Source organism: Rattus norvegicus, chromosome 8 (assembly GCF_021556685.1).
Source record: "Rattus norvegicus strain SHRSP/BbbUtx chromosome 8, alternate assembly SHRSP_T2T, whole genome shotgun sequence".
Taxonomy (NCBI): Eukaryota; Metazoa; Chordata; class Mammalia; order Rodentia; family Muridae; genus Rattus; species Rattus norvegicus.
In genome coordinates, this window is record NC_141541.1 from 97,167,403 (window position 1) to 97,192,042 (window position 24,640).

The window sequence follows — 24,640 nt, forward strand, 5'->3', positions numbered from 1 at the left end:
ACTGGTCAACTGCCTATGTGACTCCAAATCCATGGCCGAAAACAGTGAGACACCCCACTCCCCACCCTCAAGGACTTGACTAATATCTTAAAGGTAAGAAAAAGATATGTCCTTTAAAACAAATAAATAAAATGGAAGAAATCAAAGTAAAAAAATCTGTGACTAGAATAGGCCCAAACTTTGTAGTGACCGTTACCCAGCTCCCTGTTCTACACTCTATAGTTAGTGTCAAAACTAGGCCATAATTCATTAAGGTACATGCTTATAAGAGTTCAATGTGTCCTTGTAAATGGTTATTCCCCTATCATAAAGACACCTGTTTTTGCATAACTAAATAAACAAATAATTTTCTTGACTGAAATATCTATGTAAATTTGAGAATTCAGTGTAATTTAGAATAGCTTAGTATTCAAGGTACTTATTTTGTAATAATTGTCTAGCCAAGAACTCACTAGGTAATACACATTAAGATGTGGGTTTTTGTTTATTTTGTTTGTTTGTTTTTTGTTGCTTAAGACAGGATCTGTAACTCAGGCTAGCCTAGAACTTACAATGTCGCCTGGCAGGCCTCAAGCTCATGACCCTGCTGCCTTGGCTTTCCAAGTGCTGGAATATAAGAACGCACCGCCGTGCCTACCTTACTAAGACATACCATGATTACATTTTCCAATGAAAGTATCTGAAAACATTTTTGTTAGTATTCAACATTTTTATTTGTATATGTCATCATAAACCAAATAATAATTTAGTCAACACGGATGGCTATTTAACAGTGGGCCCATAAGACTATAAATGGTCCGAGCTCCTGGGGGTTAGGGAGGGTCACAGCTGTTATAGGACAATGTTTACTAGCTTGCTTGTGGCATTCAGGTATAAATGACTGTGCTGCCAGTTACAACAATCTATGAGACATACAATTATACACAGTATATGACAGTTGATAATAAATACATTACAAGTTTATGAATTTACTATGTCATGTCATACTTTTTAACTCTGGCATACTACATTTTATAGTATATGTTTATATATTTTTATATGTTTAGATCTGCGCTGGTTAGTTTTAACTGTCATATATACATATATATGACATATATATATGAGAGAAATATAAATAAAATGAATGTCTTAGTTGATAATTGATGTAGGAAAACCCAGGCCATTATGAACAACACCATTCTCTAGTCAGGGAGTAGGGTGTCTCACTTTTTTCAGCAACAGACTTGAGATCACAGAAGCAGTTGACCAATGACAGCTGTGTGTTGGAGTACATCAAAAGCTAATTGGTTTAAGAACAGTGTAAAGGAGGAGACAGCTAGGTAGGAGCAGGCAAGTGAGGATCCACTCAGTACTCACTCTGCTCTTGATTCTGATGTGATGCTTTAAGTTCCTGCCCTGACTTCCTTGCAATAATGGACTAGAACATGAAATTGTAAGTTAAATAAACCCTTTCCTCTCCCAAGCTATTTTTGTCAGAATATTTTATTGCTGCAGCATAAATTAAATTAGAACAATACTGTTCTTTTAATTTTTAGAGTTTACTCTATTTATTAGAAGAAAAAAACACCTTTCTGGAAAACAATAAAGATGCCATATTGGGCCAGCAGCAGTTGAACTCATATTTGTACATCCCTTCACTGTATCGAGAAGCCCCATGCAATGACTGAAGTTAGCACCCAAGTTTGCACAAGCTCATTCTGTGATGCTCTCACAGGGACAAAACTGCCCATGATTTTCAGAACACAGTCCCATTCTCCCATTCTTTTGGTTTTTTTTTTTTGGTTCTTTTTTTCGGAGCTGGGGACCGAACCCAGGGCCTTGTGCTTCCTAGGTAAGCGCTCTACCACTGAGCTAAATCCCCAGCCCACAGTCCCATTCTTAAGAACACATGCTCAGGGTTGGGGATTTAGCTCAGTGGTAGAGCGCTTGCCTAGCAAGTGCAAGGCCCTGGGTTCAGTCCCCAGCTCCAGGGGGGGGGGGGGGGGGACTGAAACAAGAACACATGGTCATATTTGGCACTATTTAATTAAATTACTTACCTCTGAGAGAGATGCATCAACCTTGGAAGAAACTTTCAGGTCTAGCCAGGGCTGATAGTTTTCAAGTAGCAAGGAAGGCCTAATGTAAATCAAATAACTAAGTCACTTTAAATTAAATACATTATAATAAAATGTAAGCATTACGTAAAAGCACTGGCCTTACAAGCCCAATCAATTGAGCTTAATTTCCAGAACCCAAATAAAAGAGGAAGGAGAGAAACAACTCCACAAATTGTGTCCTCTGACCTCCAAACATCTGCGTGGCCACACTCCCACACCCACACACAAACCCCATATGCACAATTAAACAGTAAAAATTGTAACTTACCTATGTCGCTTACACTTCACTTTACCACAAACAGCACAGCTATGTCCTTGTGGAAATAACTCCTGAAGTCCTAATTGCTAAAAAGACGAAAGAAAAGAGAGATGAGTTTGTAGTTCCCATGGTATCTCTACTACAAAGAATCAGTTTTTCAGGAGTCTTCTTACACTTTATGCAAGCACTGAAACTATTATTTATAATTAAGTTTACTAAATTAGCTGCCAGTGGATGCAAAATACCTACTGAACTGCTTTTCAGTGGGAGAGAACTTTCTAGCATGTCCCATGGCATGGGTGCAGTGACTCCCACCAGAAGAAGGGGAAAAATATAAAGTGGGAACCAAAAACAAAGGCTCTCCCAGCAGGCATGGACGTACATGCCTATAATTCCAACTCTCAGGATGCTGAGGCAGGAGGATCTAGAATTTAAGTCCCATGAGACCCTGTCTTTAACAAAACAACAACAAAACAAAACAAAACACCACCTTCCTCACTTAAAACTTAAAAGTCAAATAGCATGAGCACTTATAAAAAAAAATTATTTACTATGTCTTGTCCTGCAGAAACATAAGGAAAAACAGTATTTTCTTTTTTTTTTTCTTTTTTTTTTCTTTTCCCCGGAGATGGGGACAGAACCCAGGGCCTTGTGTTTGCTACACTGAGCTAAATCCCTAACCCCAATCTATTTCTTCCAAAGCTTAGCTTCGGGCTGGAGAGATGGCTCAGTGATTAAAAGCACTGACTGCTCTTCCAGAGGTCCTGAGTTCAATTCCCAGCAACCACTTTACGGTTCACAACCATATGTAATTGATCTGACACCCTCTTCTGGTGTGTCTGAACAGTTATAGTGTATTCATATAAATAAAAAAATTAAAAAATTAAAAAATTTTTTAAAAGCTTAGCTTCAATGAGGGGAAAGACATGTGATAAATCCTAAGGCCCTGCCGACCAAATCTGGCCCTGAGTTCTGTGCTTCCTCTACGTAATCATACCATAAACCTAAAATGAGGGTCTGTATCAACTTAAAGGACCATAATTTATGACTTAAAAACAGCCCACTAGAGGCTGAGAAAACAACCAGTACAAGGCCCCAAGCTTCATCAGTGGGGGAAAAAAGATATCTCATTCAATCCTGACCTGCAGACAGAATTTTAAAACTCAGAATTTACCTTACAAAGACGGAGTTACTATATTACTACCAGTATTAAATTTCAGAAATACAAATTGTTTTGGTTAAACAATTGCCTAGTTAGTTTTGTTTTCTATGGTGCACACATGCATTTAAGAGATTGACAGAGTTGGAGGGTTGGGTTAGCTCAGTGGTGAACACTTGCTCAGGCATACGCGCTGGATTTAATCCTCGGCATGCGACCCCTCACCCCCAACACCTGCACAGGAAGGTCACAGGGTGGATTATCATTTAACCCAGAATTTCTTAAATGTCTAACACCCCCCTCCAGCCTCCAGGGGCACAGCATACTGCCATGTATGCTCACAGACACACGCCTATACATATAAATTTAAAATGTTTAAGTTAAAACTTAGAAAACACAATTTTACCTTAGGTTTGTATTTTATTGTGAAGAATATATTTGGTAAGAGGGAATCGGGTCCTAATGAACAGTAGAACGTCACAACTCCCGCAACAAAAGACCAGAAGATCATTAAGACGTGAAGATACCTTAGAAAAAATAAAAATGATCAGAACCAAAGAAATCAATAACATTAAAAGCTATTTCTTCATTGATCTACCAAATATTTATTAAGTACCTATTAATCAAGGTCAACTTTTTCAATCCATTAACTTTCTGTAATGTGTTTGTTAGATATAATACAAATAATAAAATGTATATTAATAAATATAAAATTATTTAATATAGGAGAGTAAGTTCAAAATTTCATAGTTTCATTTCTATGTTATTATTTTAAGTATCTGAATCCATTCTTCCTCACATTCCTCCAAAATTCTTATTATCATTAAAATAAAAATTAATTTTCCCAAGTGATTACTTTGTGTTAGGCTATGTTAGGCAATGGGAATATAACAGAGACTGTCACTATCATGTTCCTAGTAACACAGAGAACAGACGGGCAGTGGTGGGTGAGTGAATGAGAGGAATGATGTGAACACGTGTTTGCTATTATGACAGAGAGCTCGATAGCTATAAAAAACCTTAGTGAGCATCCAGATAGGGAAAACCAACAAGAGAGGACAGGGAAGAGAAAGGAAGGACTGGGAAAAGAGGGGAATTCAAACGTGAGCCCTGCACGGCTCCAGTCTGCACAGTTTCTACAACAGAGAGGTTTATGACACTTGTTGCTTCTTCAGAGGACCCAAGTTTGATTCCTGGCACCCCATGATGGTTGTTAACTGCAGTTCCAGGGGACCTGATGCCCTCAGAATCCAATCAGAATCAGAAGATCTTCTGGCCTCCACAAGCACCAGGCATGCAGGCAAAATACTCATACATACAAAGTAAAATAAATGAATCGAAAAGACAATTTTTAAAAATATGGCCCCCAAGAGGAATCTAAAGAGGCAAGTGGCCAAACTAGGTATTGTGTCATTCAATGTGCAATATTAAGGTGTCTCAAAACAGCCATGACATTGCAGATACCAATCCCCTCACAGTTCAATTTCAACGACCTCAGTGTGTTTATTAGTTGTGAATAACTGTATAAAACATAAGCTTTACTGTATCACTCCAGACCAAAAGCCACAATCTACAGGTGACCAATCGCATCACTTCTGTTAATAACTGATCGCTCACAACAATAAACATGGAGCTGTATCACCTCCCTTTTCCCAATAATAATCTTGGGTGACATTTTATAAAAATGAATAATTGCGAGAGGAAACTGTCTCACAAGCATGAAAGGAGGACAAGGAAATGAGCAGCAATAAAGGTAGAAGTGAAATTCAAACAAGAGAAAACACATTACAGAGGAAATGGGTCCTTGGTGGGAATCTGGACACTGCTATTGTTTAAGATTCTCATACGGGGGAATGAGGATGGAGGTCAGTTGATAAGAGTGTTTGCCTTGCACTCGGGAAGAAGCCCTGGGCTTAATCTCTAACAGCACATAAACCAGGTATGCCTCTGATCCCAGCAATTGGGAGATGGAAGACGTCTTTAGCCAGCCTGGGCTCAAATGGCGACAAGAATATTAATAACAAAAGGTGAAAACATCTCTAAGTGATTTTGGTAAAAAGTCTTTACATTTAAGGTTAATAAGAAAATGAACTGTGTGAACTAGAAACTGGGGTACACTCAGTCTTATCCCCTCTCAATAGTTTTCTGAAGCTCTAATAACTGACAGCTATGTCTCCCCCCCCCAAAAAAAAAAAAAAGATAGTGAGAAGAGAATGAAGTCACACAGAGGACACAGGAGGAGAAGAATAAAGCCACACTCACAGAAGACACAGGAGAGGAAAAATGAAGTCACTCTACAGAGGTCACAGGAGAGTAAACAGATGTTGGTGTGGTTTTGGTTTGGTGTTTGGCTTGGTGGTTTGGGTTCGGTGAGGTTGGATTTGGGTCTGGTTGGGTTTGGTTTGGTTTTTTGGCTGAACTTAATGTGCAGACCAGACTGGCCTCAAACTACCAGAGATCCATGGGCTTCTGTCTCAAGGTATATATCATCATACCTAGTACAGAAAAATTTTAGTGGTATTCTCAATACTGTTTCGTGTTTCTCTAAGGCTCAGTTAACAGTGATAGTATTCTGCTATTCAGTATTCTCTTGGTCAAACCTAATATGAACTGAGTTTCTGCCAGCTACCACCAAAATAGTCCTGAGTGGGCTGGCAAGATTTCTCAGCACACTACCTAATGACATGATGGCCTACCTCCACACAGGTGCTGTGAAATTTCAAACACACCTATGCATCTTATACATACATACAAATTATAAATTAAATTAAAAATGAAAAATATAGCTAGAGAGCAATTGAAAATATATAAGACAAGGAAAAAGAAAATAATCTTAAAAGAGAATAAGTTCTGAGTAATACAAAGGAAATAAAACATCATTTTTAAAAATCATTTTATTCATTTACATTTCAAGTGACATCCCCCTTCTCAGTTACCCCTCCACAACCCCCTACATTCCATCTCCCTTCTCCCCCCTCCCTTTTGCCTCTATGAGGGTACTCCTCCAACTCCTGCCTCACCACTCTAGCATTCCCCTACCCTGGGTATCAAGCCTCCACTGGACCAAGGGCCTCCCCTGCTATCAATGCCAGATAAGGCCCTCCTCTGCTACACATGCAGCTGGAGCCAGGGGTCCCTCCATATGTACTCTTTGGTTGGTGGTTTAGTCTCTGGGAGCTCTAAGTGGTTGTTAGTTGATATTGGTCTTCCAATGCAGTTGCAATCCCCTTCAGCTCCTTCAGTCTTTCCTCTAGCTCTTCCATTGGAGTCCCCAGGGTCAGTCCAATGGTTGGCTGCGTACATCCGAATCTATATTGGTCAGGCTCTGGCAGAGCCTCTCAGGAGACAGCTACATCAGAGTCCACTCAGCAAGGACTTCTTGGTTTCAGCAATAGTGTTTGTTAGGGTTTGGTGTCTGCAGATGGGATGGAACCCTAGATGGGGTAGTCTCTGGATAGCCTTTCCTTCAGTCTGGGTTCCATTTTTTTGTCCCATGTTTTTTGGACAGGAATATTTCTCGGTTAACAATTTTGAGGTGGGTGGGTGGCCCCATCCCTCAACTGGGGGCTGTGCCGAACTACTGGATATGGTCTCTACAGGCTCTCTCTCCCCTTTGTTGCATATTTCAGCTAAAGTCATCCCCACTGGGTCCTGGGAGCCTCTAGCTTCCCTGGCATCTGGGACTTTCTAGTGGCTCCTCCCAGTTCCCCATCCCCCAAGAAAGCCAGGCAGTAGTGACATATGCCCTTAATCCAAACACTCAGGAGGCAAAAGCAGGTGGATCTCAAGTTCAAGACCAGCCTGGTCTACAGAACGAGTTCCACAACAGCTATACTTATATAGAGAAACCCTGTCTTGGAAAAAACAAACAAACAAATAACAACAACAACAAAAAAAACCCAACAACAAAAACAAGAGTTAAGAAAATGGGGATGTTCTTTTATTGTTAAGAATTGTTTTCACTATCCTGGGCTTTTTGTTTTTCCATATGATATTGAGAATTGCTCTCTCCATGTCTTTAAAGAATTGCATTGGAATTTTGATGGAGATTGTGTTGAATCTGTAGATTGCTCTCAGCAACGGCCATTTTTACTATGTTATTCCTACCAATCCACTAGCATGGGGGATCTCTCCGTCTTCTGAGATCTTCTTCAGTTTCTCTCTTGAGAGACTTGAAGTTCTTGTCACACAGATCATTCACTTGCTTGGTCAGAGCCACCTCAAGATATTTTATAATGTTTGCTGACTATTGTGAAGGGAAAAAGTAGCAGCACTGCTGTGAATCTGCTCTGGCTGCAATACAGCGAGAGACTGGGCTTGTCTACGAGCACACTGGCTAATGGGAAAGCTGGTGCAATAATGCAGGAGAGGAGATAAGGAGCCTGACCAAGGAACAGACCAATGAAAAAAGCTGACTCCCTTGTCATATAGAAGAGAAATGAAAAAGACTGGATTCCCTGGAGCTAAACTTATAGACAGTTTAGAAATGAGTAGCTGATGAGATCTGAGCAAAAAGGAAAGGCTTCAAGCCAGTGTAGTAGCACATGCCTTTAATCCTAGTGCTCAAGAGGCAAAGGAAAGTGGATTTCTATGAGTTTGAGGCTAGCACTGTCTCACTGTCTACAGAGTGAGTTCAAGACAGCCTGAGCCACAGAGTGAGACTCTGTCTCAAAAATAACAAACAAATCAGTCAGTCAGTGTTTAGACTGGTTTCAGGTATCTTAACATGTGCTGCACAAAAATGGTCAATAAACTGCTATATGTGGTAATTCTTTACAGAGAATATTAGTTGTTACATAGAATATTAGTTGAAGATAAAGCATTAGAAATTAGAAAAATGGGGCTGGAGAGATAGCTCAGTGGTTAAGAGGACTGACTGCTCTTCCAGAGGTCCTAAGTTCAATTCCCAGCAACCACATGGTGTATCACAACCATCTGTAATGGGATCCGACACCCTCTTCTGGTGTGCATGAAGACAGCTACAGTGTACACATAAAATAAATAAACCTTTAAAAAAAGAAATTAGAAAAATGACCATTGAAGTCATAAGAATAAACAACATGACCCAAGGAAAAAAAGGGAGTTTCAAAAATGCAGAGGGGGCTGGAGAGAGGGTTCAGCAGCAGTTAAGAGCAAACCGCCTTTGTAGGAGCTCACGTTTCATTCCCCGCAGCTCACTACCTGGCCCTAAACTGTCCATAACTTCAGCTGCAGGGGATCTGATATCCTCTTCTGGACCCTAGGATTCCTGCATGCACGTGATGCATAAAGACTATATATAAACTCACACAAGCATACACACATACACATTAAAATAATAATTTTTTAATGTTTTTCATTTGAAATAGCAAAGTAGCTAAGCATAAGCCAGCAAGCCACATTCCTCTGAGGTTTCTGCTTCCAGGTCCTGCTTGGGTTCCTCAGCGGACTTCCCACAATGGTGGACTGTAACCTGTAAGCTGAAGTAACCCTTCCCTCCCAAGTTGCTTTTCATCCGAGTAGCTTAACACAACAGGAAGGAAACCAGGACAGCATCGCTGACCCAAGATTTGGATTTCGTCAAGAATAGAATGAAAGATGCTGAAGTAGAACAGACAAAGCAGAAGGCTATGAGACCTAAGCTAGCATGACTCTAAGCTCAACCGTCTGTGACAGCAGCAGAGGACAACGGCAAGGAAGAGGGGGGTTCAGGACATCAGGACTGACAGCATGTAGAAAGAACACTAGTCAACAGTACAACTTTTCATTTTACTTATTTACAATCAGAGCCTGGACTGACCATGAACCCGTTGTCCTCCAGTATCTGTCTCCTGAATGCTGCAATCATAAAATATTTGGTCTTAGGGCACTTTCTAGTGACAGCAATGTCCACTGTACAGTCATACAAATGGGAGGCTGAATAGTCAGTCATCTTGATAAAGACTAGATTACCTGATAGGTGGTTCCCACAAGCACGAAGGTTAAAGCATAAGGTCTATAGTAGGAGCCAACTTTGTATAAGTGAGTATAACTGACCTGGTGAGTGCCCTGAGAGAGAAACTAGAAGCTCTACGGTTGAAGAAGAGACTTCTGCTTCCTGGACAGAGCTAGCAGTGCCAGACTTGCCTTCCCACCACAGAGAACCATGAAAGTAGATAAGAGGTATAGAGCAATATTCTCAGCAAGGCACACTGGACTGGAGGGCTGGAACCCTCGAAAGAAGAGAAGCATATTGGTGGACTCCATGTTCATTCCAGGTTCTCCCCACATAAAGGAAATTATGATGACCTGGAACTCAGAATTGAGGGATACAGCCACTGAGAAGGAAAAATATTGAAAATCCTAACATCTCATAGACATTGACCAAGTTAAGACAAAAGGCCAGGCCGTGCAACCATAAAAAATCCACCTGACTACCACACTCCGAATTTGATACTTGAGAAACATCCACTGCATGCTACTAATAAAACTACTCTCCGGGCCCACGTGATGGCTCAGTGGGTAAGAGGAGCCTGCTGCCAAGCCTGACTACTGGAGTTAGATGCCTGGAACCCACACCATGGAAAAGAGGACTGTCTTCCAAAAGCCATCCTCCACATGACTGATATGGTACCTGTGCAGCACACATATAATGACTGAAAAAATGTTCTTTTAGTAACTAACCATCAACACCTACCCCTCAGAAAACACCATGGCTCCACAGTGTTTATCTCTGAGGCTTTGCAGTCCCTACTTCACCTGGGTGGACTTCTTTCTCTCCTTTACTCAATCTTCTCACTGCACTAAAGAAGCACTCAAGGTCGAGACTGAAACGCCTTAAGTGCATCTTACATTTGCAGATCAACTCAGAAGTAACAGCTAAACCCTATCTCCCCAAAGTCATTCCAGCCATGTGTAAATCCAAACTGAGAAATTTTAAAATTTACAATATAACTACAGTATATGTTATGTATTTCTTAGCATTCACAAATGTATCTGATGAAGGATTCATCATATATTAACATTTCTGAGACAAATATAAACAGTGAAAAATTAGTCAATGAGAAATAAACACCACTAGTAGTCTCATGTCTGTTCATGTGAACAAATGCAATTCGGAATGTATTAGAAAAAAAAAAGTAGGGGTTGGGGATTTGGCTCAGTGGTAGAGCGCTTGCCTAGCAAGCACAAGGTCCTGGGTTCGGTCCCCAGCTCCGAAAAAAAAAAAAAAAGAAAGAAAAAAACAGGACCTCAAATAAGACCGAAGCTTATCTTTCACACCAGTTTATCCCTGGAGAACTTCCCATCCCTCCATAGCAATGCTACCTATGTTAATGATTGTTAGTGAAATTAAAAAAAAAAAAAAGTAACTTTTCAAGAGTGCTTTTTGAATTTCAAATCACAATGTAAGGACTATAGAACCAGCCATTCACTGGGTACATGCCTGTGGTCCTGGTTCCTGAGGAGGCAGAGGCAGGTGGAAGAGTTTGAAGCAAGTCTGAAAGTACAGTAAAAGCCCTATCTCTAATAATAATGATGATAACAATAATAACAAAAAATGTATCTTAAAAAGGCCCGGGGGCATAAGGTTTCCAACCTGAGCTACATTAAGAGTTCAAAGGAATATCTAATAGAGGGCTACTATCCAAAATACATAAAGAACTCAAGAAGCTAGCCACCAAGAAACCAAACAACCCAATCAAAAAATGGGGTATAGAACCTCAAATGGCTGAGAAGCACTTAAACAAATGTTCAGTCCTTAGTGATCAGGGAAATGCAAATCAAAACAACACTGAAATTCCACCTCACACCAATCAGAATGGCTAAGATCAAAACCTCAGGTGACCCATGTTGGTGAGGATGTGGAGAAAGAGGAATACTCCTCCATTGCTGGTAGGATTACAAAATGATACAACCATTCTGGAAATCAATCTGAAGGTACCTCAGAAAAATACTACCTGAGGACCCAGCTATACCACTCTTGGGTATATACCCAAAAAATGCCCCAACATAGCACAGGGGCACATGTTCCACTATGTTCACAGCAGTTTTTGTGATAACCAGAAGCTTGAAACAATCTAGATGTTCCACAATAGAAGAATGGATACAGAAAATGTGATTCATTTACACAATGGAATACTACTCAGCTATTAAGAATGAGGGATCATGAGTTTTGCAGGCAAATGGAACTAGAAAATATCATCCTGAGTAAGCTAACTCAGATCCAAAAAGATGTACATGGTATATACTCACTAATTAGTGGATACTAGCCTAAAAAGTACAGAACACCCAGGCTAAAATCCACAGAATCCAAGAAGGTTAACAAGCCAAAGGGTTCAAGTGACGATGCATCAATCCCACTTGGGAGGGGGAAGAAAGCAATCACAGGAGGGGGAAGGAGGGAGGCACCCGCATGGGAAAGAGGACAGGGAAGGGGAGAAGGGAACACGATCAGGTATTGCATGGCGGAACAGGACTGAAGTCCTGAGGGTCAGCAAGAAGAATGGAAACAGGCAACCTTGGGAGATAAGAGGTGGGGGGACCCTCTAGAATGTACCAAAAACCTGGGAGATGACTCTCAGGACTCAAAAGGAGGTACCTTAGATGAAATGCCCTATGGTGGGGAGAGGGAACTTGTAGAATCCACCTCCAGTAGAAAGACAGGGCATCAAGTGAGGGATGGGGTTGCTGCCATCCCACAGTCAAAACTCTGACTCATAACTGTTCCTGTCTGAAAGAACTGCAGGGATGAAAATGGAGAAGAGCCTGAGTAAAAGAAGGTCCAGTGACAGACCCAAAGGGGGTCCTCCAGCTCAAGAGGAGGCCGTAAAAGCTGATGCTATTACTGAGGCTATGGTGTGCTCACAAAAAGGGGCCTATCATGATTGCCCTCCAAAAGGCCCAACAAGGAGCTGAAAGAGTCAGATGCAGATATTTACACCCTAGTCATCCATCCATCCATTTGGTCACCTTTTTGCATTTGACAACAAACTATTTGGGGCTGAAGAGAGGAATGAGCACAGCAGAGAGACTGTGAAAAAAATATGAAGTCATAATATTTAAATACAGAGTATCACTAAGAACACACAAATATCACAATGAGCACAATCAATATATACTTTTTTTTTTTTTGGTTCTTTTTTTTTTTTCGGAGCTGGGGACCGAACCCAGGGCCTTGCGCTTCCTAGGTAAGCGCTCTACCACTGAGCTAAATCCCCAGCCCCTATACTTTTTAATAATAACTATAAATATCGATGGTTTTAACCACCCAATAAAAAGACACAGTCTGACTGAATGGCCCAAGACACAAAAGCCATCTACTGTCTACAATATAATCTCAGCTTCACCAATAAGTACCATCTTAGACGACAGTGCTGCAGACAAATGGGGCCAGAAAACAAGCAAGCATCAGAACCTAACATCTGACAAAAGAGACTTCAAACTGAAACTAGCCAGGAGAAATAAAGAGGAAAGGGCTTTCTAATCAAGGGAAGGGCTAGCCAGGAAGACAATATGATTCAAAATATATATGCACCAAACTCTAGGTCACCCAATTTCATTCTAAATAAATAAATAAATAAATAAATGGCTGGGCTTAAAAGATACACATCAACACCAATTCCTTAGTAGGAGGTGATCTCAGTACCCTGCTTTCTCCAACAGACAGGTCATCTACACAAAAAATTAACAGAAATTTCAGAATTAACTGATACCATACATCAAAGGGATTTAACAGACAACTAAACAATATTCCACCCAAACACCAAAGAATACATATTCTATTCAAAAAACACGGGGGCTTTTCTAAAGAACTGTCCTTTAATACATCTATCATGTAGCATACTCCTGTCCCTCATCCTGAGACACAAAACAAATCTTTATAAATTCAAACAGATTGAAGTAACTGCTTGCATCTTATATCACAATAGTGGAATAAAGCTTAAAACTGACAGAAAATGGGGCTGAGGATTTAGCTCAGTGGTAGAGCGCTTACCTAGGAAGCGCAAGGCCCTGGGTTCGGTCCCCAGCTCCGAAAAAAAGAACCAAAAAAAAAAAAAAAAAAAAAAAACTGACAGAAAACAAACATCTAGCAAATAAAAAAAAAATTAAGCAACTCATGATTGAATGATGAATGGGTCCAAAAAATAAAAAATTTCCAGGAAATGAATCAAAAGGAAAATCCAACACAAAATTCCAAAACCTTTGGAATATATTGAAAGTGGTTGCCAATGAGGGAAATTTTTAGCTCTCCAAAGTGCCTACATAAAGTCAGGAAGATTTGTGGGGCTCTGGTGATGACCAAAAAACATAAATAAATGAAAAAATTGAAATAAATAGTCAGAAAGAGCACAAATAAATAACTTAAATGGTACAACTCAAAAAACTGAAGAAAAAAAATCCAAGTCCAGTCAACATCAAGAAATAATAAGAAGGGGCTGGAGAGATGGCTCAGTGGTTAAGAGCACTGAGTGCTCTTCCAGAGGTCCTGAGTTCAAATCCCAGCAACCACATGGTGGCTCACAACCATCTGTAATGAGATCTGGTGCCCTCTTCTGGTGTATCTGAAGACAGCTACAGTGTACTTATATTCAATAAATAAATAAAATCTAAAAAAAAAAAAAAAAAGATTTTAAAGAAATAATAAGAAGCAGAACAGAAATTAGTGAGGCAGAAACAGTACAAAGCATCAGCAAATCTGAGGGCTGGCTCTTTGAGAAGATGAACAGGACTGACAGATCCTTGACCCAACTAATGGAAAGAGAGAACCCAAGCTGACACAGTCAGAAATAAAACAGGGAAACATTACAACAAACACCAAAGAAATTCAGAATAGTATGAGGGTGTATTTTCAAAATATGTACTCCATTAGGCCAGAAAATCTAAAAGAAATGGATAAGTGTCTAAATTTTGCCAAATGGCCAAAATTAAACTAAGAAGACAATAAGTTAAAAAGACTCATCTACAGCCAATCCTTCTTAAATTATTCAAAAACAACAAGTTCAGAAGGAGTGTTCCCAAAAACTTTCTACGAAGCCAGTATTACTCTAATACCCAAACCAGGTACAGACATGGAAAAGAAAACAAAACCCCAAAAACCCCATATCCTTGATGATCTTAAACTAAAAGTAAAAAATAAAGATTGTACACTACACCATACAAGTTGGCTTCTTCCAGAGATGCAGCAATCATTCAGCACACGCAAGTCAATAAACATAATAAATCACACACACAGCCTTAAAGACAAATCACATGGTCATCTCAACAGACACAGAAAAGGCTTCTGACAAATCTAACATTACTTCACGATAAAGTTCTAGAGAATGGAGGGCTAGAAGGAACACACCCCAACACAATAAAAGCTACAAATGAGAAGCTTATAGCCATCATCCTACATGGAGAAAAACTTGAAGTATTAATGTCAGGAACAAGATACTGTCATTGTCCCCATACATTATCATCAGGTTCCAAGTACTAGCTAGAGCAAGGAAAAGACACTAAAGGGATACAAACAAGAAAAGAAGTCAAACTATCCCTATTTGCAAAGGACATAATACTGTATACTAGATGTTCCCAAATATCTACTAGAGAACTTCTAGACTGATGAAGAAATTCATCAATGTGGCACAATACAGAATCAACTTGCAAAAATCAATAGCTTTCCTACATACCAATAACATTCAAAGGAACTTAGACACACTCCCATTCACAAAAGCCTCAAAGAAAATAAAACAGCTAGGAATAAACCTAACCAAGGAAGTGAATGATTCTATGATTACAACTTTAAAACTCTGAAGAAAGAGATAATGGCACTAGAAAATGGAAGGACATCACACATTCACAGATTGGTAGAATTAATATTGTGAAAATGGCCATTCTACCAAGAGCTATTTACAGACTGTATGTAATCCCAGTCAAAATCTCCATCTCATTATTTACAGAAGTAGACAACTTATCCTGAAATTCATATGGAGCCACAAAAGACCCCAGAAAGCCAAAACAATACTGAGCAAAAGAATATGTGGGAGGGATTGCCATTCCAGATCTTAAGATGTATTACAGAGAGCTGGAGAGATGGCTCAGTGGTTAAGAGCACTGACTGCTCTTCCAAAGGTCCTGAGTTCAATTCCCAGCAACCATATGGTGGCTCACAACCATCTATAATGGGAATCTGGTGCCTTTTTCTGGTGTGTCTGAAGACAGCTACAGTGTACTCAAATGCATGAAATAAATAAATCTTTTAAAAAATGTATTACAGAGTCAAAAAAAATATGGAACTAGTACAAAGGCAGGCATGTAGATCAAGAAAACAAATCAAAGACCCAAACTTGAATATATGTAACTTCAGCCATTTAATATCTGACAAAGATACCAAAAATAAGCTGGAAAAAAGAAAGCATCTTCAACAAATGGTGCTGAAAAAAACTGAACGTCCAAATGTAGAATGAAATTAGACCTTTATCAAACACCTTCCACAAAAACTAATTCCATCTGGATAAAAGACATGAAGCCTGAAACTGCTAGTAGACAACAGGAATATGCTACATGACAAAAATATAGAAAAGAACTTTCTGTATAGGATCCCATTTGCCTAAGAAGTAAGGCCAATAATTGACAACATGGACTTAAAAACAAAAAAGCATTTATCCAGCTGTCAAAAAAGTCAACTGGGTGAAGAGGAAGCCCACAGAATGGGGGAGCATCTTTGCTAATCACATCTGGTGATTAATATCCAAAATATATAAAGAACTCATAAAAAAAGAAAATAAAAAAACCTGTAGTGGTAATAGGTTAATCTGCGCTAATCTCTCTAGCAGCAGCTGTGCGTTCCTTGCTACCTCTCCAATGCTCTGGATTCTCAAATGAAACACACACACACACACACACACACACACACACACACACACACACACACACGGAGCCTTATATTTAACATGCCTTAATCAGTTCAATGGCTGGGCCAGTCCCAAACTTCCATGTTGCTAACGTTTCCCCTCCAATACTCCCAAGTTATTCCTTGCTAAAATCTATATTCCACCTTTGCTGTTGCCGCTCTTCCCCTGCTCTTGCATGGCTGGTACTCTGCCTTCCACAGCTCTCAAGTCTGTATCCTATTCCTCTCCTGGCATGGTGAGTCTCCTCTTGCCTTGGTCTCCTTCCCTACAAATCCTAATGTCCCGCCTCTGTCTCCCTGCACAACCATTGGTCGTCAGCAACTTTATTTACCGATCAGCCAAGTAGGGGTAGGAAGCCTCAGCATCTTGTATGCAGATGTGTGGGTAGCCATGTAATTTTGGGAATCGAATTAACACAAGTAGCATTAGAAACAATCCACAACATCAACCCATCCAAAAATGGACCTGAACAGACAGTTCTCAAAAGAAGTGAAAATGGCTAAGAAATATATTAAAAACTTGTTAATCATACTTAGAAATTAGGAAAATGCAAGTCAAAGCAACTTTAAGATTTTATCTTACCCCAGTCAGAATAGGAAAGATCAACAAAACAGCAAGTGCCAGGGGACTATGGAGAAAAGGGACCCTCATCTACAGTGGGTAGAACTGAAAATTGGTGCAGCCACTATGAAACTCAGTGTGGAGAATTCTCAAAGAGCTAGAAGTAAATCTATGATATGACCCCCTACACCACTCCTTGGCATATGCCAACAGGGCTTGACACATATACATGCTCAGCCATGGGCACTGCTACTCTATTCACCCTACTGATGAAGGGATAATGAAAAATGTGGCATGGCTACATCATAGACTACTATATGTACTATAATTACTGTAAAGAAAAATGAAAATGTAAAAATTTGGAGTACATGAACCTACTAATTCCAACTGGCAGAAGAGACCAGGTTTTCCCATATGGCATTCCATGGACAATCCAAGCATATATAGCATATATATTTATGTCTCTTTGTGTCTATGTGTGTACATGTCTGTCAGTCTGTCCTCTCTCTCACACACATACACACAATAAAGAAAAGTACATGTGTCATAAAAAGCACATTCCTCACCCTTCTCTGTACCTTCCCTTATTCTTTTCTTGAAAGAAGCTAGCCAATCACTTATTTAAAGACAACACTGTGGGAGCGCTTCAGAGAGAGTTCAACAATTTAAAAAACACAGTGCCCCTCCAGAGGAGGAGGAGGAGGAGTCAATTCCTAGCACTGACAGGGCAGCTTCTAATGTCCCCATTTCCAGGGAATCCAAGACCCTCTTCTGGCCACCATCAGCATGTGCATGGTGCAGATATAACCATAGACATAAAATAATAAAAGACAGCACTATGATGTTTAAAGTCACTTTAGTTGGTCCAATAGTAACAAATAAAGGGAAAAGTATGCAAAACTAATTTCACTCACAAATATGACCATTCAGAGATAAAATGTATGTGTATTTTCTCCCTGATTGCATAATACAATTCATGATACAGATCACAACATCCCACACGTTAGATTCTATGACTTCCTAGTTTGGTGGCCTCAGAATGCTAGTTCAATCTGTTCCCAACACATGGCTGGTACACCGTAGAGAAGAATTATACTTTATCAGTTCTCATTGAAGAAAAATTGAGGACAAAACTTAAATCCTGTAGTTTACATTTTGCTCAGCTTTGTTAGTCTATCCTTTAGGAGGACAGAACTGTAGTAACTAATAATTTTTGCTGTTAACGAAACCCACTTCTTTCACAGTCCAACAATCAAACACCTCATCATCTGACAAGCCAAGCACTTAAGACAATAATTCATAGTTAAGTATATTACTTAAGCCCAAATTCTACAAAGGCACCATGAAGACAGAAACGGGGAGAGGGAATACAACAACAAAAAATGTCAGAATCACAGGAAATAGCCTTAGTGAAAATACTAAGTTAAATCTCTTGTGTATGTTTCTTGCTGTTATTCTTGCAGATGAAGTACTTCAAAGTAAAAAGTGACTGCTTGTTCGAAACAGAGAAAATTACATGATGATGTTTTGAAGTACACATCTCTACTACTATTACTGAACCCACACTACTTCTGGGAATATAAAAACTACACGCTTCAGGGGCGGAGCCTTCTGACCTCAAAATGTCAATTTAACCAATTTAATTTTTTCAGAATATTTCAGCTCTTGAAAAAAAAAACAGGAATATTTAGTTGCGATGGGTACTATTCTGCTTTCTGACTTTGGATCAAAAAAAATAATATTTTAAACAGACGAAACTGCGAGGAAGCGCTGTGGTTGCAAAGGTGTATGTACTGTTGCGCGAGAAGGGTTCCGCCAAGAACGAAGGCTGCGACAGAACCTTAAACCCGCCTCCCTCCGATGACTGGATCATCTTTACCGTCTCGAACTGAGGTGGCATTACAGATTATATTTGTGGAAAAGATGATAAAGGCTCATCACTGAGCAATAGTCAAAATGGAAAGGTTGAGAGAGTCAGGTAACCAGGAAGAATGCGTAACCCCGGCCCGTGACCGCCCACAAATCGGGGCGCAACTTCGGACGTCCCTTCCAAGCCCACAGTGCACAGTGCGCTCCGGCCGGCAGCCCAGCAGCCGGCCGGCTCTCAAACGGCCTTCGCCGCCGGGCCAACGGCTGGTACCTGTTGAGGAGCAGCGAAGCGGCGCTAAGGCAGAGTAGCAGGAAGCAGAACAGCGGATACTGACGGCAAATCTCGCGTCCCACGTCCAACCGCAGCCGCTGCTTCAGCCTCTCGCCGATCGTCCGCACCCAAGACCCCATCTCAGTCCACGAAGCGGAGGACTTGCCGCCCTCAGAGGCTGAGGCGGAAGGCACCCCCAATCCCCGGCGGCGGAGCCACATAGCCACCCACCACCCAGCTTCACAGCTAGGCGCAGCCGCACAAGGCCCCGCCCCGCAACCCTCGCCGCGCGTGCGCAACTACCACCCCCACAACCCGCAAGGCCGAACCACCGCCACCGCCACCCGGACCGCTGGAGTACCCGGGAGTGCTCAGACTGACGTTCTGGCGCGGCCACCCACTTTCCTTTTCCGGAAGTCCAGGGAAACCTAGAATGCGGAGACTGGCAGAATTAGGGAAAAGTGCGGGAAAGCTAACTACACAGCAACCGTGTGCAGCTCCTGGGGCCCTCTGGGAAGTGTAGTTCCCACAGCGGAACCTGCCGCTTCACCCTCTCAGATTGGCGTAGCCACGCTTAAGGGAGGAGAGAAGGACGCCTTCAAGTCCGCTTTTTAAAGGGGGAATCAAACTGGGCTTATGACCACCTACCCGCCTACCTCCCACATCCGAAAGCGAATGTCTTAAGCCATGTAACCACCAACTTGGAGTTCGACTCACCTCGCCCCGCTATCTTAACCACAGACCCACGTAAGACGATCGCCGGTTGGGAAGCTAGGTAGTCCCTTTTAACGTCAGTATTTTGTACGAGCTAAAGCTTAGGCGAGGTGCGAAGCATTTGAACTTACCCTACAAACATTATCCTCATAGCGTAGGTGTTCTAGATTCAACGACAGTATAACCACATTGCGGAGACGTGCAAGATCCTGCTAGGGATCACTTCATAGCGACCCAGAATGTCATGCTATTCTGATATTGGCAAGTTCCATCATGAGATCTGTCTCTTCCCTAGATCTTACCCTCAAAGGCAGGGAAACAACTGTTCTTTTCAAATGTACGTGCAGCTTACTATTTTCAATATTCTGAAAAGGTGGATCATCCTTTGTGGCATATTTCCTTTTCAGAATGCACCATTCTTCCTATTACAGCTGTTGGAAATTGATGTCTTTATTCTTAAATTTATATGTACTAATTTCTCCAGAATCAACTTTGATACAACCTACGGACTAAAGTACAGTAGTAATCTTCAGATAGTAGTTACATTTCCACTGGTGTGCATGTCACCACATATATATTCATTATGCTCATGTGAAGCTTTAAGTTTCAAGGTACACACTTAACATTAATTTCACTTTTGTAAATTTACCCTACAACTCCTTAAAGAGGGCATAGAATATCCCAACAAAGATGAGTAGTATGTAGTCAGCCTAGATAGCAAAGACTATTATCTCAAACAAATCTAAGGACCAAGCACTGTAGCGCCCCGTGGTTATTTAGCAAACGTGCAAAATAGCTCTCCTTTACTGCAACTTACCGAACTGCAAAATAGCTCTCCTTTACTAAAATACACTGGGGCTAATAGTGAAATAGAAACCGTATGGGTGAAGTATGTTAATATTCATGTATCCTAAAGTGCCTATTGTGAACTTAAGTGATTTAAACAGGTATATCACTTGTCTTGCAATTTGCAGTTTTAAAATATTTGCTTCTAAGATTCTGAAATTACTTCTTACCAAGATAGCATATCTTTAATGGACTTTTTTCAGCCCTGCTCAAATTAGACGCCTAATTTGTCTAATTTCTTTGCAGAAGAAATTAAAATGAACTAGGCAATTTGTCTATATTGGTTTTAGAGTATTTTTCTGTTGTAATGAGGACTTAACTCTCTCATGCACTGTAATTGGTGCGTGACAACTTAATGCCTGAAAGATTCCACAAGTCCCACTGCTACAACTTCACCCATGAAAATTAACCTTTATTAAATTTTCTCATTCTTAAAATCCACTTTACACTCGTGTTCATTAAGTTTCTCCTATCTTACACGAAATGCTCCTTAGAGCAGCTATGGGATATTGTCAATCAATCCCGATTAAGAAATTCTGCTTAGCCAGGCAATGGTGGTGCACACCTTTGATCCCATCACCAGAAGTTAGGAACTGGTATGGTTCTGAGTTTTGAGGTCTTCAGGGCTACACAGGGAAGGGGAAAAGAAAATGCTGTCTTGCCTAATAGTTACTATGAACTGGATTTGTTTCAGCTCCTGAATTCTCATCTCTGTAATAAATTTAATTATAAAGATTAAATTGGGTGAATAGTACTTTGTGCACAAATACTAAAAAAAAAGTTTTGAACTTCAAAAGATGAAAATTACAACTAACCTATTGGTCTAGATGAAAATATGAAATCAAACTGAGGTCCAGAGATTTGATGCTCCCCACCCCCATCTGCCCCACTTTAAAATTCCAAACAGTGTATTTTGTAATTCTTTGTGTGAAATGTGTACTACTATTAAGTATAAAATATAAAGCAAAAATCAGAATTTTTTAGCCCAAAATTTAAACTGAATATTTTGAGTGCTTCTTTTTAATAGAGAATACAAAATACACATACATGCACTGAATGCTAGTAGTGTCCTGAACTGTTACTATAGGCTCTGCAAACCCAGTGCAGTAAGATTTTTGAAAGAGTCTCATGCCCCAGGCTGGTCTTGAAGTCTTGACAATTCACCCTGCCTGAGCCTCAGGTACTAAGATTACATGCATGAGTCATAATGCTGAGCAAATGTACGTATGAAAAATTATCCATTTGTGTGTACTAGACGGGTTTAAAAACTATAATAATCCATCTAAAGGCCCGTAGACATCAAACTTCAGTAGTATGCCCATTATTTTAATGAATATTTATTGAATAGCAAATAAGTGTAAGGCACTGTGCTAAATGTGGTGGAAGATACAATGAGTTTTGTTGAGTTTCTGACCTCCAAAGGCTTACAATCTAGTGAAGGAGACAAAATACACATAAATGTAATGTATAATACAGGGCATATGAGTAGTTTTTATTCCCCTAAACAACAATTAGTAAAGGGGCAATTTTTAAGGTATGAAGATCTGGAAAGGCCTCTTGTACAAACAGCAGTTATCTCTATTTTCACCTAGTTTGCAGAATGAAGCACTAGGCAGTTAAAATACCTAATGTTTCCCCCTAATTTACTCCAATTTCCCTCATCTCCAAGCATACCCTATATTATACAGGAGTCTGAGGTAGTTAAGTCCAAGTCTACACTTACTTTTAAAAGGTCAAGTGTCTCCCCTTGAACACTTAGCAAACCTCCTGCCTCAGCCTCCTATGGCTGGAAAAACAGGCAAGAGAAAAATCTCCTAGAATTCGGATGCTAAATGTAAAGCACACTTTTACAAGCTTAATTCCACCACCTGCAGACTGAACACAAGAGAAGGCTCCCTAACCCTAGAAGCCAGTCCCACTTTTCAGACTCAAAGAGAATTCATTAACCCACCCCAGTCTCATAGCATTGCAGAATTTGATACTCACGTTTTACACCTTTATTCTCGTCTTTCTCCCTACTGCCTATCACTATATATCAAAATCTTAATATAAAATCTATACAAAAAGGTAATGTTTTCCTTCAAACCTTAAGAAAAGTGTAGATTAATTCACACATGAGAAATATAGTAATTTTTAAGAGGTCTGAAATGTTTAAAAGTTACTTTCAGCCCAGTGGTAGTGGTGCACACCTTAGCACTAGGGAGGCCAGCCTCCTCTACAGAGGGAGGTCCAGTACAGCCAGGGCTACACAGAGAAACTGGCATAGACCCCTTCCCAACACAAAAGTCACTTTCCTATTTAACCTTTTTGTGTCTTGAGGCAAAACCTCCACTTGGAAGAAATCTCCATTAGAAAAAACCATGAGTTAACATACCTTAGGCAATCAGTGCCTATGTACAGACAACTCCCTGGGTAAAATAAACTACCACCATCAAAGGCTTTGTCATCTCATGTTAGCACCAAAAAGGTTAAATGTTTCACATTTGTTGACTTATCTCTAACTTATGATGAACTAACTTCTAAAATCTGTCATGAAATTAGGTGTGATTAATAGCAAAATGGAAAATGGATCAACTCACCTGCTTATGTACTAGACTGGAAAAGGCACTTAAAATCCAATATCACCTTGTTACAGTTTTTAACAATGCATGTCTACTTTTTAGTTTTATCTTAAACAAGTAAAATACTTGGTAAACTACTTTTCATGGTGTTTAACCCAAAAATACTTTAAAGGTTTTTATACTTCTAACCGTCTCAGTATTTCCTACAACTTAAGCATTTAAGTCGGGTGTGATGGTAGTCTGTAAACCAGGAATTAGGAAGCAGAAGCTGGAAGACTGCCCCAAGTCTGAGGACACTCTGGCCTAAATAGTGATTTCGTAGACTACTTGACACGGGGCAAGTCCACTGGGAAGAAAAAAAGCATTTTGACATGGAACCTATAAACTCTCACGCAATTAGGCAATAAACCAAGTATATCAGCTCACAACTGATGAGCAAAAAAAAGCACTGCTGTGAGTCTGAAGACAGTCTAGTCACATGAGCTCTGACATAGTGCGTCCTTGACTCAGAGACAAAAAATAATGAACAATTACAATACTAATTTTGTAAATTTGATTCTACCAGTCAGGCTATTAACTAATTTAAATAAAATGTTGCCTTAACTAAAAATTTCTTATGGGTAAGCCTATTCCAGTTATAAAAAAATTCAATCCAGTATATTCAAATTGAAATTTTGAATGAGATAATTTTGGAAATTTTTTTGAAAAACTTACTGGAAAATTTAAAAGGCGGGTAACATTTAGATATAGGCTTCTTTAAACAACATGAAAATAGGATTCTAAAGACCTGAATTGTGAATTTCACCACCTACATTCTTGCAAGACTTCCAGATGCTCAGATAAACAGTTGTTAGTTCAATTTACAGTTGTGCATACACATATATACACACAACCTATATAAAAGACCAACTTTTAGTTATTTCTTGAGGCTAAATAGCTAAGCTTCCTTAATAATACTTCCAGAACCACTGATGGCAGCTATGAGGAAGCCATTCTGTGGGAACTCTAATTCCAGGGTTGGGACCTATATGGCAAAGATCCCAACAAATACCAGGTCAAGATGCTGAAGGCACAATTTAGTTAAATCATTTAATTTTACTTAAATGCATAGGTCTTGGACAGATTCCAGATTTTTATTTCCTTTCGTAAGCAACTGTTTAAAGAAATACATGGAACTATTATCAAAGTGATTAGGAGTATAACTAACATATAAACTGCCAGAAAATATTAGGTTATCAGGCAATAATTTAAAGTATATCTAAAGATTCAAGTAAAAATTATGGCTTCCTTCTTATACCTTTATTCTTACAATTTTTTAACCAAAATAGCATATAGCACACATAAAAATCTCACTTGTTCACCAAAGAAAATAATGTGAGAACAGAGCTTCTACTTTCTTACATGGTACATATTTCTGTCTGAAGAAAGTAGCCTCAAGTATGGCACAACT

The 24,640-nt window shown here is 39.8% G+C and overlaps 1 protein-coding gene across 15 annotated transcripts in view; it reads right to left on the reverse strand.

Moving 5' to 3' along the window:
• Positions 1 to 19,516, reverse strand: part of Snx14 (sorting nexin 14) — an 82,694-nt gene extending 63,178 nt beyond the window's left edge. For 10 of the 15 annotated variants that reach the window (XR_015626668.1, XR_015626666.1, XR_015626667.1 and 7 more), the window contains exons 1-4: positions 19,070 to 19,331; positions 3,924 to 4,044; positions 2,368 to 2,444; positions 2,040 to 2,118 (exon numbers count right to left, since the gene is read on the reverse strand). Coding sequence is in view for 8 of the 15 variants with exons in the window: in XM_087562248.1 (XP_087418374.1) it covers positions 2,040 to 2,118; positions 2,368 to 2,444; positions 3,924 to 4,044; positions 19,070 to 19,290 (498 nt within the window). In the remaining 7 variants the exon portion in view is untranslated. 15 annotated transcript variants of the gene reach the window in all.
• Positions 19,517 to 24,640: the final 5,124 nt, after the last annotated feature.